This window comes from Mizuhopecten yessoensis, unplaced genomic scaffold, assembly GCF_002113885.1.
Source record: "Mizuhopecten yessoensis strain PY_sf001 unplaced genomic scaffold, ASM211388v2 scaffold715553, whole genome shotgun sequence".
NCBI lineage: Eukaryota > Metazoa > Mollusca > Bivalvia > Pectinida > Pectinidae > Mizuhopecten > Mizuhopecten yessoensis.
Genome location: NW_018479674.1, coordinates 1 through 20,389, shown reverse-complemented (window position 1 = coordinate 20,389; position 20,389 = coordinate 1). Strand labels below are relative to the sequence as shown.

At 42.4% G+C, this 20,389-nt stretch overlaps 1 protein-coding gene across 1 annotated transcript; it reads right to left on the bottom strand.

Moving 5' to 3' along the window:
* Positions 1 to 354: 354 nt before the first annotated feature.
* LOC110441127 (trehalase-like) lies at positions 355 to 19,342 on the bottom strand (the record flags this gene model as incomplete). Its single annotated transcript, XM_021484225.1, has 7 exons — positions 355 to 706; positions 4,622 to 4,840; positions 6,471 to 6,703; positions 9,001 to 9,216; positions 9,925 to 9,974; positions 10,704 to 10,943; positions 19,250 to 19,342. Coding segments are annotated over 7 exons (1,225 nt in total), but the record flags the coding sequence as incomplete, so codon positions are not given.
* Between the last annotated feature and the right edge of the window lie 1,047 nt (positions 19,343 to 20,389).

Here is a 20,389-nt window from a genome sequence, read left to right as displayed (position 1 = left end):
TACAAACGTAAGTACAATAGCAATGTCTAGCTAATTATTATTATTTTTTTCTCTCTTATTTTGTGTGTGTTTATGTGTGGGTAAGCCTGAGAAGACCTTGTTGGTAGGGCTTTCCCCAACCCTTGGAAACCTCAGGATTTCCAGGCATTCTAATTATTTTGTATGATTTGCTGTTCTTTCTGTATTTACTAAACTAATTCAAGTTTCATTAACTTCTCTCTTCATCTCTGTAGTTAACTAATGTACTTATGTGCATGTAAGTATCAATTAATAATATTTGATTTGTACTTTGACTACACTGTATATTTTTGTAACTCTTCAATTTGGAGGAAATAAAGAAATAATAATCTCCCCGGCACCTCTATATCCCGGCTTTAGACTGCAAACCTGTACATCATACTCCCCTCACCTCTATATCCCGGCTTTAGACTACATACCTGTACATCAAACTCCCCGCCAGCACCTCTAGATCTCGGCTTTAGACTACATACCTGTACATCATGCTACCCTCCAGCACCTCTATATCCCGGCTTTAGTCTACATACCTGTACATAATACTCCCTCCAGCACCTCTATATCCCGGCTTTAGACTACATACCTGTACATCATACTTCTCTCCAGCACCTCTAGATCCCGGCTTAAGACTACATACCTGTACATCATACTCCCCTCCGGCACCTCTAGATCCCGGTACTTCTGCACTGTACTGTGTTTAATAAAGCAATATGTATGATATAACAATAAATTGGAATCAAACTGTAGAATAGAAAAGATAAAGGATATTAACGTCACATCTCCAGCACACACGCAGGCATACACACATAAGGAGATATTAGCCAGGTGGCATAGGGCTAGTAGTTAGCGCCTGATAAGGCAGCTCCTGCAAATTCATCAAAATTGTATTGATAAATGTATATGTTTTTTTGTATTCATTGTACTTATATGTACTGTAAGGCGCTTTAGAGTGGCTTATATTAGCTAGATAGGGCGCAATATCAAATATTGTATAAACATTGTTTTATTTTAAAATTGTGCACCCATTTAAATCATTGATTGAAGTAGAGGTCACCTTTCGGTCGCCTCCAGTTTATTCTTATTGTTAACAATGTCTTCCGTTTGTTTTTTGTCTTTGTTTTGGTTGATACCTTCACCTTTTTTCTAAAATCATGCAAACTCTCGTGGTGTGCCCTATCGATGCAATACAAAAGGGCAGCTCCTATAACATATCATGTTTTTTTCGATTCAACGCAAATCATAGAAACATGGGCCCCCATTTTTGATATTTGAATTTAATTAGAGCGTAGCACCCGAGCGACCACATGCGTGCGTAAAGAGTAACCGACCTTGCTCTACGTTGCCCTTATTTTATCAGTCATTAGCAAAACATGAAGTAAACAGATACACGTACAACACATACACGTACAACAAATACACGTACAACACATACACGTACAACACATACACGTAAAACACATACACGTACAACACATACACGTATGACACATACACGGATGACACATACACGGACAACACATACACGTACAACATATACACGTACAACATAAACTCGTACAACACATACACGTACAATACATACACGTACACATGAAGTAAACAGATACACGTACAACACATACACGTACAACAAATACACGTACAACATATACAGGTACAACATATACACGTACAACACATACACGTACATCACATACACGTACAACACACAAAAGTACCACACATACACGTATAACACATACACGTACAACAAAGACACGTACAACACATACACGTACAACACATACACGTATGACTCATCCACGTATGACACATACACGTACAACACATACACGTATGACACATACACGGATGACACATACACGGACAACACATACACGTACAACATATACACGTACAACATAAACGCGTACAACACATACACGTACAATACATACACGTACACATGAAGTAAACAGATACACGTACAACACATACACGTACAACATATACATGTACAACAAATACACGTACAACATATACAGGTACAACATATACACGTACAACACATACACGTACATCACATACACGTACAACACACACACGTACCACACATACACGTATAACACATACACGTACAACAAAGTCACGTACAACAAAGACACGTACATCACATACACGTACAACACACAAAAGTACCACACATACACGTATAACACATACACGTACAACTCATCAACCAATACATGTACAACACATACAGGTACAACACCTACACGAACAACACACACACGTACCACACATACACGTATAACACATACACGTACAACAAAGACACGTACAACACATACACGTACGACACATACCCGTATGACACATACACGTACAACACATACACGTATGACACATACACGGATGACACATACACGGACAACACATACACGTACAACATATACACGTACAACATAAACTCGTACAACACATACACGTACAATACATACACGTACACATGAAGTAAACAGATACACGTACAACACATACACGTACAACATATACACGTACAACATAAACTCGTACAACACATACACGTACAATACATACACGTACACATGAAGTAAACAGATACACGTACAACACATACACATACAACAAATACACGTACAACACATACACGTACATCACATACACGTACAACACACAAAAGTACCACACATACACGTATAACACATACACGTACAACAAAGACACGTACAACAAAGACACGTACATCACATACACGTACAACACACAAAAGTACCACACATACACGTATAACACATACACGTACAACAAAGACACGTACAACAAAGACACGTACAACACATACACGTACGACACATACCCGTATGACACATACACGTACAACACATACACGTATGACACATACACGTACGACACATACACGTAAAACACATACACGTACAACACATACACGTACCACACATACACGTACAACAAATACACGTACAACATATACAGGTACAACACATACATGTACAACACATACAGGCACAACACATACACGTACAACACACACACGTACCACACATACACGTATAACACATACACGTACAACTCATCAACCAGGTTATGACAATTTTTCTAACTGGAGATACATTCAAAAAGAGTCAGCATTATGATAAAGGGTTTACATCCTCAATTATATTATTTCACTGCTAGAATTTCATCCGCTTTTGATTTCAATTTGCTGAGAATAATAAAACATGAACGAAATAATAACCCCTTTCAGAGTCTTGAAATAGTCTTTACGCAATTTATTCTTACATTTCCACTTATAAAAGAAACAATTGATAATGCGTTTATTGCGAAATCAACGAGATTAGACGCCATTTTATAGGCAACGTGATACGTTTTCACAATGTCTGCCGATTAATAACTAGTAACCAACAGAAACCGTTTTATTTTCTTCGGCGTACTTACCTGTAACACCTCGGTAACTATAACAGAATTTGAAGTTCGACCCAATGTTTCAGGGTCAAGGAACAGGAATTAAAGCTATATATCATTAGTTATACAGGTCTTTGGCAGGGTACGCCGAAGGCGAAGGGTACATAAGGTCCTGACAGCAAACATATAATCGCTATCGCACCGGCGCTTTATAAAATTGGCTGTTGCCGTCAAACGTTCTTGTGACCATCACGGTTTGAAAACGAAGCGGTGAAAAATGGCCACTGTGAAGAACCCGGAACGAACATTTTTCGCGCATGTGATATTTTTCTCTGTCTCATTGCAATATAACCCGCGCCCTTTAAAATCAATGTAGTTTCGGAGGGTGACAGATATTTTTGTTTAATTTTCTACCAACCAATCAAATAGCTAGAAATTCACTTGAGGTGTAACAACATTATAAAGATTAATAACTGGAGGTTCTTATATACCGCTTTATCACAATATAGCTCGTAGGTCGTCTCAAAGCGGTTCACAAATTAGTATCCGTGGTTATAGGGCCAGCCAATACCTTTCTCAACTCCCTGGGGAGCATACAGCCGGCGCTGCCATTTCGGCGCTCACAGCTAGCATTCAACAATTCTAGCGTCCTACCACTAGACTACCGTGCCTCCGATAGTAATGATTTAGTTTTGGTTTCATCTGTGATGCTAGACGACGTCGTCGCTCTCACACATATATTTTGCACTATAATTCTTGGAGGAATGTCTTAATTTTAATGAAACTATGTATGCATCTCTAAAGTATCAATTACCCGTTTAAGTACGATGTGAACTCAACGGCTCTCACAGCGATATTGTAGTATGTAAACATTCCGAAGGTTTCCGTACGGTAAACTTAAGTAATACTCTGAATTTCTGCACATGCCTATAAGATTGATAGCACCTGATCCAAATCTGAAAATAATATGGTCGTCAGCGGGGCAGCAGCCACGCCCATTTTCATTGAATGTACCGTTTTGAGGGCTTGCACAAAATCCATTGCAATATCCGTCTTACAAATATGTGTCTAATGAAAAGGTCAGTAAATGGCAGTACATTGATATACAAACACTCAAATGTTACGGCAATACTTTCTATCCTTTCGCGATGAGCTTGTAGGTCAGGAAACTAAAATGTACCTTTTCGAACATTGTCCTGGTTCTTTGCCAGCCAATGTAGTTACTCCGGACCCACTTCTGAGCGCTGGTTAAGGCGAGGGCGGTCAGGTCGGGATGCTCTGTGTTAGACAGACCATCTATCCACACGTGCTGGAGGGGAGGCCAGACATTGGGAAAGTCCCACTGTTGACCCGTCTGGTCCAGGGAAGTGGGCACTCCGCCCTCGTACTCCACCTCGTTCTGTGAAACAGAGGATCAAAGTCACCTTTTTATAAATGATTAAGTAGGTCACACATGTTTATGTCTCGGTGAATTCTATGTCAAATGTAATGGAAGGTAGTCACGAGACTAAACACAGGAACTGTTAATTTGTTTATTGTCGCCTTTCGCAAATCTGAATGTGCTGCAGTACGAAATAAAGTACATTTAACATCTCATTTGTACATGATATGCGAAATGAAGAAGTTTTTATTAGTATTGCTTAACACAAGCATGTTACCTTTATTACGGTACCTCAAGTGAACCAATGTAAGCTGTATACATAAACGTTGCACATCTTATTTCTTACGTTAAGTCAAACTGACCATGAACCTGTGTAGTTAGAACCACTATAATTAACAAAATACCTGTCTAAGGCTGAACTAGATAACAGAGAGCAGTACTGAACAGTCGTTATTGTTATCATACAACTACTCGGAAAACTGTCGTTATTGTTATCATACAACTACTCGGAAAACAGTCGTTATTGTTATCATACAACTACTCGGATAGCAGTCGTTATTGTTATCATACAACTACTCGGAAAACAGTCGTTATTGTTATCATACAACTACTCGGAAAACAGTCGTTATTGTTATCATACAACTACAATGAAAACAGTCGTTATTGTTATCATACAACTACAATGAAAACAGTCGTTATTGTTATCATACAACTACTCGGAAAGCAGTCGTTATTGTTATCATACAACTATAATGAAAACAGTCGTTATTGTTATCATACAACTACTCGGAAAACAGTCGTTATTGTTATCATACAACTACAATGAAACAGTCGTTCTTGTTATCATACAACTACTCGGAAAACAGCCGTTATTGTTATCATACAACTACTCGGAAAGCAGCCGTTATTGTTATCATACAACTACTCGGAAAACAGCCGTTATTGTTATCATACAACTACTCGGAAAGCAGCCGTTATTGTTATCATACAACTACTCGGAAAACAGCCGTTATTGTTATCATACAACTACTCGGAAAGCAGCCGTTATTGTTATCATACAACTACTCGGAAAACAGCCGTTATTGTTATCATACAACTACTCGGAAAGCAGCCGTTATTGTTATCATACAACTACTCGGAAAACAGCCGTTATTGTTATCATACAACTACTCGGAAAGCAGCCGTTATTGTTATCATACAACTACTCGGAAAACAGCCGTTATTGTTATCATACAACTACTCGGAAAGCAGCCGTTATTGTTATCATACAACTACTCGGAAAGCACTCGTTATTGTTATCATACAACTACTCGGAAAACAGCCGTTATTGTTATCATACAACTACAATGAAAACAGTCGTTATTGTTGTCATAGTTTTTGAAATTCTAGTTTCGATGGCACAGAATATTTTTCGAAGCTTTACGGTGGGCATTAACATGATACAAGTTAAAACTACAGGTTTTTATGTGTATATGTAACTGATATTCTGATATTGTAACCGCGAAACCGCTTATATTATACAGTGCGAAAGGTCCATGCTAAACAATACGATGAGCTATGACAGGGTATGGTATGACAGAATATGACGGGGTAGACCGGAATTTGAAGGAATTTGACGGGATGTGATGGACTATAACGGATATTTTACCTTGATATAAGAATTCGCAGCAGATAGCTGGCGTTTGAATGTTTGACTGTCCTCGTCACCACAGTCGACAAACAGAGGGAATACGTTGGAGGCATAAAAGCGTGTCCTGGATTTATTTTGACTGTGAGAGAAGTCGAACCACATGCCAGCATTCTTGTCCCACAGGATAGAATTGATCGCTCTACGGCGACTCTTGTGCCTCTCAGCATAGTACTCTGCTTTAGATGCATCGCCTGCCAATCAATTTCAATTTCGTATAAGTAACTGAACACTAAAGACTTAAAACTTGATAGATATTAAATACAGAAACTGTTTACATTTTACATCATTATATGACACGCATACTTATTTTAGCGATGACAATATTTTGGTGTTTCAAGCGCCTATTAGGGAGCGCTGACATTTGATAACTTTTGAATATAAAAACACGTATTTTTGCATGTTGGATACACGTAAGCTAGGTCACGATGTAAGCTAGGTCACGAATGTAAGCTAGGTCACGATGTTATGTAAGGTAGGTCATGATGTAAGCTAGGTCACGAATGTAAGCTAGGTCACGATGTTATGTAAGGTAGGTCATGATGTAAGCTAGGTCACGATGTAAGCTAGGTCACGATGTTAGCTAGGTCACGATGTTATGTAAGGTAGGTCATGATGTAAGCTAGGTCACGATGTAAGCTAGGTCACGATGTTATGTAAGGTAGGTCATGATGTAAGCTAGGTCACGATGTAAGCTAGGTCACGAATGTAAGCTAGGTCACGATGTTATGTAAGGTAGGTCATGATGTAAGCTAGGTCACGATGTAAGCTAGGTCACGATGTTAGCTAGGTCACGATGTTATGTAAGGTAGGTCATGATGTAAGCTAGGTCACGATGTAAGCTAGGTCACGATGTTATGTAAGGTAGGTCATGATGTAAGCTAGGTCACGATGTAAGCTAGGTCACGAATGTAAGCTAGGTCACGATGTTATGTAAGGTAGGTCATGATGTAAGCTAGGTCACGATGTAAGCTAGGTCACGATGTTAGCTAGGTCACGATGTAAGCCAGGTCACGATGTAAGCTAGGTCACGATGTTATGTAAGCTAGGTCAGGATGTAAGCTAGGTCACGATGTAAGCCAGGTCACGATGTAAGCTAGGTCACGATGTAAGCCAGGTCACGATGTAAGCCAGGTCACGATGTAAGGTAGGTCATGATGTAAGCTAGGTCACGATGTAAGCTAGGTCACGATGTAAGCCAGGTCACGATGTAAGCTAGGTCACGATGTAAGCTAGGTCACGATGTAAGCTAGGTCACGATGTAAGCTAGGTCACGATGTAAGCTAGGTCACGATGTAAGCTAGGTCACGATGTAAGCTAGGTCACGATGTAAGCTAGGTCACGATGTAAGCTAGGTCACGATGTAAGCTAGGTCACGATGTAAGCTAGGTCACGATGTAAGCTAGGTCACGATGTAAGCTAGGTCACGATGTAAGCTAGGTCACGATGTAAGCTAGGTCACGATGTAAGCTAGGTCACGATGTAAGCTAGGTCACGATGTAAGCTAGGTCACGATGTAAGCTAGGTCACGATGTAAGCCAGGTCATGATGTAAGCTAGGTCACGATGTAAGCTAGGTCACGATGTAAGCTAGGTCACGATGTAAGCCAGGTCACGATGTAAGCCAGGTCACGATGTAAGCTAGGTCATGATGTAAGCTAGGTCACGATGTAAGCTAGGTCATATTGTAAGCCAGGTCACGATGTAAGCCAGGTCACGATGTAAGCCAGGTCACGATGTAAGCTAGGTCACGATGTAAGCCAGGTCACGATGTTGGCTAGGTCACGATGTAAGCTAGGTCACGATGTAAGCCAGGTCACGATGTTGGCTAGGTCACGATGTAAGCCAGGTCTCGATGTAAGCTAGGTCACGATGTAAGCCAGGTCTCGATGTAAGCTAGGTCACGATGTAAGCCAGGTCACGATGTAAGCTAGGTCACGATGTAAGCCAGGTCTTGATGTTAGCTAGGTCATGATGTAACAATGGGGAGCAATGTCGGCGTAAATTTCATTGTGATTCGGAGTCTATAAAGGTATCAATTACTCGATATTTATTTTCCTGTGGCTTATATTAAAAAAAATAAAGAATAAAAACTAAACCAAAATTGATCTGCTTCCCCTTCACAACATTTGGAACCTTGTTCGTGTCCTACCTCCCTAGGCACCGTCCTCCTATGACCCTTGCTATGGGAGGACGTTGAATCCTGATGAAAAATGCCATCTGGATGTTATCGATTTGTGTTCAAGACAGCTTTCAATTTTAAATAAAAGCTGCGTTCAACATTGAAGATCGTCCTAGTTTTGGGATTTTTCTATCACAGTTATTGGTGGTGTCTACGTCATGTATTCATTATTATAACGGCTGCGTATAATTAGGTTTTAATATTGTTTGTTCAGGCTTGACGGCCCCTGTACACACGAAGGTCATTTGCCTGAGTTACTCTTCTACATTTTAGACATACAAATGAGACATGGTGACGTATTCGGTCCTACCAAGGAGAGTGTAAAAATCTGCCAATATTCTTTCATTCCAACAGAGGATAGAGTTGAGATCAACGGGTATGATGTCCTTGGTGTTGGTCATTCGGAGTCCCTCGTTGTTAACCGTGGTATTGCCACTCGAATGTGAATCCGAGAACCATCGGGAGGAGAAATCCCAGCCAGACTCACATGCCGAGACGAGATTTGAGTACAGCTCCAAACTGTCCTCTTTGTACATGCAAGAAGAAGAATGCACATTTGGATACGTTTCTTGTCAGAAAATAAATTATAGGCTAATCAATATCGCTGAGCTGAGTCTATTCATTTCTTAGAATGTAAAATATCTGAACAGTTAAAATAGGAAAGGAATAGACAACAACGCCGACACAAAAGGGTTATTCTTGAAATTTTATACGAAAAGACAACTATATATGTGTTCCCTGGATAGCAAACGTCTCCAACACAATGGACCTTTCACAATGTCTGCCATCAGATATAATAATCAGCATAAAGACTGATGTTCAGGTAACTTATTATCCTACCTATTTACAAAGTACTGTATCAAACTGTTGTTTTGTTCCTACTGCTGTCTCTATATTTACATTCGCATGGTATTGTCACCAGATAACCTACACGAAAGCTGTGTCGTCGATGAGACTTAATAAAACAGCCACCACGAGACACAATTCTTAGCCAATCATCGACAATATGTTGTTCCAGTTATTGAAGAAATGTGTGCAGATTGTCGAGAAGGCGGGATTTTTAATTTTTAGATATAATATGTAAGTTAAAAAAATTGAAAGACGGACGTTATGTTGTTTGCTTGCACAGCTGTGTCATTCAAACATATCATAAATGCCATACAATGATGAAAATGATGATGATGACAAAAACAGTTGAATGCTTGAATATACACCACCTTAGATAAATACAAACCTGGAGACAACCCCTCTGTGGTAGCCAAGTCCTCTATGTAGGATTCTGGCCTGTAAATATAAGAAGAAGAGCTTTTGTTATACGCTTTGGCAGGTTTCATCGGTGATGGTAAAAATTGTGAGACACACAAAGTTTTTATAGGTTATTTATCTGTTTGTTGGTGCTGGCACCGTGACGAATGAATCACTTTAGATGTTTCTCAATAAATCCCCACGGCCTAAACAGCCGAAACAGCCCCCTTTATTCATCAAGAAATGTTAGGTGACAGCCATAAGATCCCCTGTCAATTTTGTGAAGGTATCCGCATATGACCTGTACACAATTTGGTCAAAACATTTCCCTCTTACGGGATTTGGCTGGGTTTTCGAAACGCAGGTCAAGAGAAAATTACCCTCCCCGCTTTCCCCGACGTTTCCATTGGTCCTTTAGTCTCGGGGTCCGCGATTGCAGTAAAGTAAATATCACCTGTTTGGTTGATGAATCTAGATATCGTTATTAACCATGCTAACCTTTGCGCAGCCATGTCCACGGCGTATCTAGATATCATTATTAACCATGCTAACCTTGGAGCAGCCATGTCCACGGCGTATCTAGATATCGTTATTAACCATGCTAACCTTGGCGCAGCCATGTCCACGGCGTATCTAGATATCGTTATGAACCATGCTAACCTTGGCGCAGCCGTGTCCACGGCGTATCTAGATATCGTTATTAAACATGCTAACCTTGGCGCAGCCATGTCCACGGCGTATCTAGATATCGTTATTAAACATGCTAACCTTGGCGCAGCCATGTCCACGGCGTATCGTGCCAGGGAGTAAGTCTCATATCCTCTCCTCATATCTACTGATCTATTGTCTCTCCAGAACTGGTACTCCTTTTCCATGGTTGCGATGTTGTCCCGGACGAAGGCTTTATCCCCGGTACTCCGGTAGTACTCGTGTACCATGGGTATAAACATGGGGGGCTGGGATCGTCTCAAGTAGTACACCCGGCCACCATTAGGGACATGTCCCACACTAGGAATGAAATATACATATACACTTTGAAATACGGCACCATGTTATTTTTCTTTAACCTGTTCAACATAACGATGAGTATAATGCTCCGATTGGAAAACACAAACCTGTAATAGTTACTGCGTCGTGCTTTCACGACAACAGTTTTGAGTTGGTTTATTTAAGGGTTATACCACGGAAATAGAAATCTTTGAAGAAAAAACCCTTTACACGTTACATAAATTGCCGGTCACAAAGTTGCGCATTCGCACGAATGCGTTATTTAGGTTTCTTGGCGACATGTAAACATTAACAAAGGTGTAAACCTCTGTACGAGAGCTGAAACCAGTTACCAACCGGGGATTGATTGGGTGTTCAAACCAAGCCCACGTTACTGGTGTATACAATGTACTACTCGCTGTTCTCTGAGCCCCACGTTACTGGTTTATACACTGTACTACTCGCTGTCACTGAGCCACACATTACTGGTTTATACACTGTACTACTCGCTGTTCTCTGAGCCCCACGTTACTGGTTTATACACTGTACTTCTCGCTGTTCTCTGAGCCACACATTACTGGTTTATACACTGTACTACTCGCTGTCACTGAGCCCCACGTTACTGGTTTATACACTGTACTTCTCGCTGTTCTCTGAGCCACACATTACTGGTTTATACACGGTACTACTCGCTGTTATCTGAGCCACACGTTACTGGTTTATACACGGTACTACTCGCTGTTATCTGAGCCACACGTTACTGGTTTATACACTGTACTACTCGCGGTTCTCAGAGCCCCACGTTACTGGTTTATACACGGTACTACTCGCTGTTATCTGAGCAACACGTTACTGGTTTATACACGGTACTACTCGCTGTTATCTGAGCCCCACGTTCCTGGTTTATACACTGTACTACTCGCGGTTCTCTGAGCCCCACGTTACTCGTTTATACACTGTACTACTCGCGGTTCTCTGAGTCGCACGTTACTGGTTTATACACTGTACTACTCGCGGTTCTCTGAGCCACACGTTACTGGTTTATACCCTGTACTACTCGCGGTTCTCTGAGCCCTACGTTACTGGTTTATACACTGTACTACTCGCGGTTCTCTGAGCCCCACGTTACTGGTTTATACACGGTACTACTCGCTGTTCTCTGAGCCACACGTTACTGGTTATACACGGTACTACTCGCTGTTATCTGAGCCACACGTTACTGGTTTATACACTGTACTACTCGCTGTCACTGAGCCCCACGTTACTGGTTTATACACTGTACTACTCGCGGTTCTCTGAGCCCCACGTTACTGGTTTATACACTGTACTACTCGCTGTTCTCTGAACCACACGTTACTGGTTTATACACTGTACTACTCGCTGTCATCTGAGCCCCACGTTACTGGTTTATACACTGTACTACTCGCTGTCATCTGAGCCCCACGTTACTGGTTTATACACTGTACTACTCGCTGTTTGAATTGTCTGCTCACCCTCGATGTGTGACATATTTGCGATTTTAATTGTATTTCATATAAAACTTTTTTTCCAAAATCTTAATGACTTTGTGAAATTCGTATCGCATGGTTGTATTGTGTTCGATAAGTATCATGATATTGAGTCCATCCGAAATAGGTAAGCTAGGAACATGTACTTGAAAACGTTGCTAGCCTAATTTTCGAAATTGTTATCTTAATAGTCCATGTTAAAACAGTCATACAATCGGCAAGTGTGTCGAGAGAACGTGAGAGAAACTGAATTGCTGTCTAGGAGAATTAATACATATAGTACTACAATTGGTGCAGCAGAAGGCACTTGTACATCTCCGTCCTCTTAACACTTGTACACCTCCGTCCTCTGAACACTTGTACACCTCCGTCCTCTTAACACTTGTACACCTCCGTCCTCTTAACACGTGTACACCTCCGTCCACTTAACACGTGTACACCTTCGTTCTCTTAACACGTGTACACCTCCGTCCTCTTAACACTTGTTCACCTCCGTCGACTTAACACTTGTACACTCCGTCCTCTTAACACTTGTACACCTCCGTCCTCTTAACACGTGTACACCTCCGTCCTCTTAACACTTGTACACCTCCGTCCCCTTAACACGTGTACACCTTCGTTCTCTTAACACGTGTACCCCTCCGTCCTCTTAACACGTGTACACTCCCGTCCTCTTAACATGTGTACACATCCGTCCTCTAAACACTTGTACACCTCCGTCATCTTAACACTTGTATACCTCCGTCCTCTTAACACGTGTACACCTCCGTCCTCTGAACACTTGTACACCTCCGTCCTCTGAACACTTGTATACCTCCGTCCTCTGAACACTTGTACACCTCCGTCCTCTGAACACTTGTACACCTCCGTCCTCTGAACACTTGTATACCTCCGTCCTCTGCACACTTCTACACCTCCGTCCTCTGAACACTTGTACACCTCCGTCCTCTGAACACGTGTATACCTCCGTCCTCTGAACACTTGTACACCTCCGTCCTCTAAACACTTGTATACCTCCGTCCTCTGAACACTTGTGAACCTCCGTCCTCTTAACACTTTTAAACCTCCGTCCTCTTAACACGTGACACCTCCGTCCTCTTAACACTTGTACCCCTCCATCCTCTTAACACTTGTACACCTTCATCCTCTTAACACTTGTACACCTCCGTCCTCTCAACACTTGTACACCCACGTCCTCTTAACACTTGTACACGTCCGTCCTCTTAACACGTGTACACCTCCGTCCTCTTAACACTTGTACGCCTCCGTCCTCTTAACACGTGTATACCTCCGTCCTCTGAACACGTGTACACCTCCGTCCTCTTAACACTTGTACACCTTCGTCCTCTTAACACTTGTACACCTCCATCATCTTAACACTTGTACACCTTCATCCTCTTAACACTTGTACACCTCCGTCCTCTCAACACTTGTACACCCACGTCCTCTTAACACGTGTACACCTCCGTCCTCTTAACACTTGTACGCATCCGTCCTCTTAACACGTGTATACCTCCGTCCTCTTAACACTTGTACACCTCAATCCTCTTAACACTTGTACACCTTCATCCTCTTAACACTTTTACACCTACGTCCTCTTAACACTTGTACACCTCCGTCCTCTTAACACTTGTACACCTCCATCCTCTTAACACGTGTACACATCCGTTCTCTTAACACTTGTACACCCACGTCCTCTTAACACGTGTACACATCCGTCCTCTTAACACTTGTACACCTCCGTCCTCTTAACACTTGTACTCCTCCGTCCTCTTAACACTTGTACACCTCCGTTCTCTTAACACTTTTACACCCCGTCCTCTTAACATTTGTACACCACCATCCACTTATTACGTGTACACCTCCGTCCTCTTAACACTTATACACCTCCGTCCTCTAAACACTTGTACCCCTCCGTCCTCTTAACACTTGTACACGTCCGTCCTCTTAACACTTGTCCACCTCCGTCCTCTTAACTCGTGTACACCTCCGTCCTCTTAACACTTGTACACCTCCGTCCTCTTAACACATGTATACGTCCGTCCTCTTAACACTTGTAAACCTCCGTCCTCTTAACACTTGTACACCTCCGTCCTCTTAACACTTGTACACGTCCGTCCTCTTAACACTTGTCCACCTCCGTCCTCTTAACTCGTGTACACCTCCGTCCTCTTAACACTTGGACACCTCCGTCCTCTGAACACATGTATACGTCCGTCCTCTTAACACTTGTACACCTCCGTTCTCTTAACACTTTTACACCCCGTCCTCTTAACATTTGTACACCACCATCCACTTATCACGTGTACACCTCCGTCCTCTTAACACTTATACACCTCCGTCCTCTAAACACTCGTACACCTTCGTCCTCTTAACACTTGTACACGTCCGTCCTCTTAACACTTGTCCACCTCCGTCCTCTTAACTCGTGTACACCTCCGTCCTCTTAACACTTGGACACCTCCGTCCTCTGAACACATGTATACGTCCGTCCTCTTAACACTTGTACACCTCCGTTCTCTTAACACTTGTACACCTCCGTCCTCTAAACACTTGTACACCTCCGTCATCTTAACACGTGTACACCTCCGTCCTCTTAACACTTTTACACCCCGTCCTCTCAACACGTGTACACCTCCGTCCTCTTTACACTTTTACAACTCCGTCCTCTTAAAACTTGTACACCTCCGTCCTCTTAACACGTGTACACCTCCGTCCTCTTAACACTTGTACACCTCCGTTTTCTTAACACGTGTACACCTCCGTCGTCTTAACACGTGAACACCTCCGTCCTCTTAACACTTGTACACCTCCGTCCTCTTAACACGTGTACACCTCCGTCCTCTCAACACTTGTACACCTCCGTTTTCTTAACACGTGTACACCTCCGTCGTCTTAACACGTGAACACCTCCGTCCTCTTAACACTTGTACACCTCCATCCTCTTATAACGTGTACACCTCCGTCCTCTTAACACTTATACACCTCCGTCCTTTAAACACTTATACACCTCCGTCCTCTTAACACTTGTACACGTCCGTTCTCTTAACACTTGTCCACCTCCGTCCTCTTTACACTTGTATACCTCCGTCCTCTCTAAACTTGTAAACCTCCGTCCTCTTAACACTTGTACACCTCCGTACTGTTAACACTTTTACAACCCCGTCCTCTTAACACGTGTACACCTCCGACCTCTTAACACATGTACACCTCCGTCCTCTTAACACTTGTGAACCTCCGTCCTCTTAACACTTTTAAACATCCGTCCTCTTAACACGTGTATACCTCAGTCCTCTTAACAGGTGTACACCTCCGTCCTCTTAACACTTTTAAACCTCCGTCCTCTTAACACGTGTACACCTCCCGTCCTCTTAACATGTGTACACCTCCGTCCTCTCAACAATTGTACACCTCCGTCATATTAACACTTGTACACCTTCATCCTCTTAACCCTTGTACTCCTCCGTCCTCTTAACACTTGAACAACTCCGTCCTCTTAACACTTGTCCACCTCCGTCCTGTTAACACTTGTACACCTCCGCCCTGTTAACACTTTTACACCCACGTCCTCTTAACACGTGTACACCTCCCGTCCTCTTAACATGTGTACACCTCCGTCCTCTTAACAATTGTACACCTCCGTCATCTTAACACTTGTACACCTTCATCCTCTTAACACTTGTACTCCTCCGTCCTCTTAACACTTGTACACCTCCGTCCTGTTAACACTTGGACACCTCCGTCCTGTTAACACTTTTACACCCACGTCCTCTTAACACGTGTACACTCCCGTCCTCTTAACATGTGTACACCTCCGTCCTCTAAACACTTGTGCACCTCCGTCATCTTAACACTTGTATACCTCCGTCCTCTTAACACGTGTACACCTCCGTCCTCTGAACACTTGTACACCTCCGTCCTCTTAATACTTGTACACCTCCGTCCTCTGAACACTTGTACACCTCCGTCCTCTGAACACGTGTACACCTCCGTCCTCTAAACACTTGTACACCTCCGTCCTCTGAACACTTGTATACCTCCGTCCTCTGAACACTTGTAAACCTACGTCCTCTGAACACTTGTACACCTCCGTCCTCTGAACACTTGTACACCTCGTCCTCTGAACACTTGTACACCTCCGTCCTCAGAACACTTGTACACGTCCGTCCTCGTAACACGTGAACACCTCCGTCCTCTGAACACTTGTACACCTCCGTCCTCTTAGCACTTGTACACCTCCGTCGTCTTAACACGTGAACACCTCCGTCCTCTTAACACTTGTACACCTCCGTCCTCTAAACACTTATACACCTCCGTCCTCTTAACACTCTCTTAAAACTTGTACACCTCCGTCATCTTAACACTTGTACACCTCCGTCATCTTAACACTTGTACACCTCCATCCTCTTAACACTTGTACACCACCATCCTCTTATAACGTGTACACCTCCGTCCTCTTAACACTTATACACCTCCGTCCTCTAAACACTTATACACCTCCGTTCTCTTAACACTTGTACACGTCCGTTCTCTTAACACTTGTCCACCTCCGTCCTCTTTACACTTGTATACCTCCGTCCTCTCTACACGTGTACACCTCCGTCCTCTTAACACTTGTGAACCTCCGTCCTCTTAACACTTTTAAACCTCCGTCCTCTTAACACATGTATACCTCCGTCCTCTTAAAAGGTGTACACCTCCGTCCTCTTAACAATTGTGAAACTCCGTCCTCTTAACACCTTTAAACCTCCGTCCTCTTAACACGTGTACACCTCCGTCCTCTTAACACTTGTACACCTCCATCCTCTTAACACTTGTACACCTCCGTCCTCTTAACACTTGTACACCTCCATCATCTTAACACTTGTACACCTTCATCCTCTTAACACTTGTACACATCCGTCCTCTTAACACTTGTACACCTCCGTCCTCTTAACACTTGTACACCTCCGTCCTCTTAACACTTGTACACCTCCGTCCTATTAACACTTGTACGCCTCCGTCCTCTTAACACGTGTATACCTCCGTCCTCTTAACACTTGTACAACTCAATCCTCTTAACACTTTTACACCTTCATCCTCTTAACACTTGTACACCTACGTCCTCTTAACACTTGTACACCTCCGTCCTCTTAACACTTGTACACCTCCATCATCTTAACACGTGTACACATCCGTTCTCTTAACACTTGTACACCCACGTCCTCTTAACACGTGAACACATCCGTCCTCTTAACACTTGTACACCTCCGTCCTCTTAACACTTGTACACCTCCATCATCTTAACACGTGTACACATCCGTTCTCTTAACACTTGTACACCTCCGTCCTCTTAACACTTGTACACCACCATCCTCTTATTACGTGTACACCTCCGTCCTCTTAACACTTATACACCTCCGTCCTCTAAACACTTGTACCCCTCCGTCCTCTTAACACTTGTACACGTCCGTCCTCTTAACACTTGTCCACCTCCGTCCTCTTTACACGTGTATACCTCCGTCCTCTTAACACTTGTAAACCTCCGTCCTCTTAACACTTGTACACCTCCGTTCTCTTAACACTTGTACACCTCCGTCCTCTTAACACGTGTACACGTCCGTCCTCTTAATACTTGTACCCCTCCGTCCTCTTAACACTTGTACACGTCCGTCCTCTTAACACTTGTACACCTCCGTCCTCTTAACACTTGTCCACCTCCGTCCTCTTAACACTTGTACACCCCCGTCCTGTTAACACTTTTACACCCACGTCCTCTTAACAGGTGTACACCTCCGTCCTCTTAACACTTGTACACCTCCGTCCTCTTAATACGTATACACCTCCGTCCTCTTAACACGTGTACACCTCCGTCCTCCTAACACTTGTACACCCACGTCCTCTTAACAGTTGTATACCTCCGTCCTCTTAACACTTGTATACCTCCGTCCTCTTAACACTTTTACACCTCCGTCCTCTTAACACTTGTACACCTCCGTCCTCTAAACACTTATACACCTCCGTTCTCTTAACACTTGTACACCCACGCCCTCTTAACAGTTGTATACCTCCGTCCTCTTAACGCTTGTACACCTCCATCCTCTTAACACTTGTACCCCTCCGTCCTCTTAACACTTATACACCTCCGTTCTCTTAACACTTGTACACCTCCATCCTCTTAACACTTGTACACCTCCGTAAATGCTGGAGTCGGACGGAGCAGCCGACAGTAAATGCTGGAGGCGGACGTAACAGCCTACAGTAAATGCTTGAGTTGGACGTAACAGCCGACAGTTAATGCTGGAGGCGGACGGAACAGCCTACAGTAAATGCTGGAGGCGGACGGAACAGCCGACAGTAAATGCTGGAGTCGGACGGAGCAGCCGACAGTAAATGCTGGAGTCGGACGGAACAGCCGACAGTAAATACTGGAGTCTGACGGAACAGCCGACAGTAAATGCTGAAGTAGGACGGAACAGCCGACAGTAAATGCTGGAGTCGGACGGAACAGCCTACAGTAAATGCTGAAGGCGGACGTAACAGACTACAGTAAATGCTGGAGTCTGACGGAACAGACTACAGTAAATGCTGGAGTCGGACGGAACAGCCGACAGTAAATGCTGGAGTCGGACGGAACAGCCGATAGTTAATACTGGAGTCTGACGGAACAGCTTACAGTAAATGCTGGAGGCGGACGTAACAGCCTACAGTAAATGCTTGAGTCGGACGTAACAGCCGACAGTGACTTCATACCACCTTTGTTTATCTATGTCAATAACATTCTGACATACAAAGTTATTTTCATGTTGTAATTATTTGTAAAAATTAAATACTACTTACGTTTTAATCATAAAGGCAAAATTGTCCAGCATACCCTTGGCTGTTTCATTCATCTGGCAAACCAGCAGTCCTTTTATTATCCAGTAGGTATCCCTAAACAAGAAAACAACTAGGAGTCGGAATCTGACATGATCAGAAAGTCTGCCTTCACTAATACCTCTTTGTTATGTAAACTACTGCTCTCCCGATTATACCACTGTTACCATAGACAATAGCAATCTCAAGTATTTCATGATATTGTATCAATCTTTTTTAAACAATTGAGCCCAACAATTATAATAAAAGCAAATTAAAAAATACTTCCAGATAAATTTGTTGTTCACTGAAGTTAAAAAGTAATGATATGTGAATGATGGTATTCAATGAAATCCTAAGCTCGAGAATATATTAAACCAGACGAGAAACATCTCCCTAAATATAGTAGTAAGTCTCCCTTAATATAGTAAAAAGTCACCCTAAATATAGTACTAAGTCTCCCTAAATATAGAAGTAAGTCTCCCTTAATATAGTAGTAAGTCTCCCTTAATATAGTAGTAAGTCTCCTTAAATATAGTAGTAAGTCTCCCTAAATATAGTAGTAAGTCTCCCTAAATATAGTAGTAAGTCTCCCTAAATATAGTGGTAGTCTCCCTTGATATAGTAGTAAGTCTCCCTTAATATAGTAGTAAGTCTCCCTAAATATAGTAGTAAGTCTCCCTAAATATAGTAGTAAGTCTCCCTAAATATAGTAGTAAGTCTCCCTAAATATAGTAGTAAGTCTCCCTAAATATAGAAGTAAGTCTCCCTAAATATAGTAGTAAGTCTCCCTTGATATAGTAGTAAGTGTCCCTAAATATAGTAGTAAGTCTCCCTAAATATAGTAGTACGTCTCCCTAAATATAGTAGTAAGTCTCCCTAAATATAGAAGTAAGTCTCCTTTAATATAGTAGTAAGTCTCCCTAAATATAGTAGTAAGTCTCCCTTAATAAAGTAGTAAGTCTCCCTTAATATAGTAGTAAGTCTCCCTTAATATAGTAGTAAGTCTCCCTAAATATAGTAGTAAGTCTCCCTAAATATAGTAGTAAGTCTCCCTAAATATAGAAGTAAGTTTCCCTTAATATAGTAGTAAGTCTCCCTTGATATAGTAGTAAGTCTCCCTAA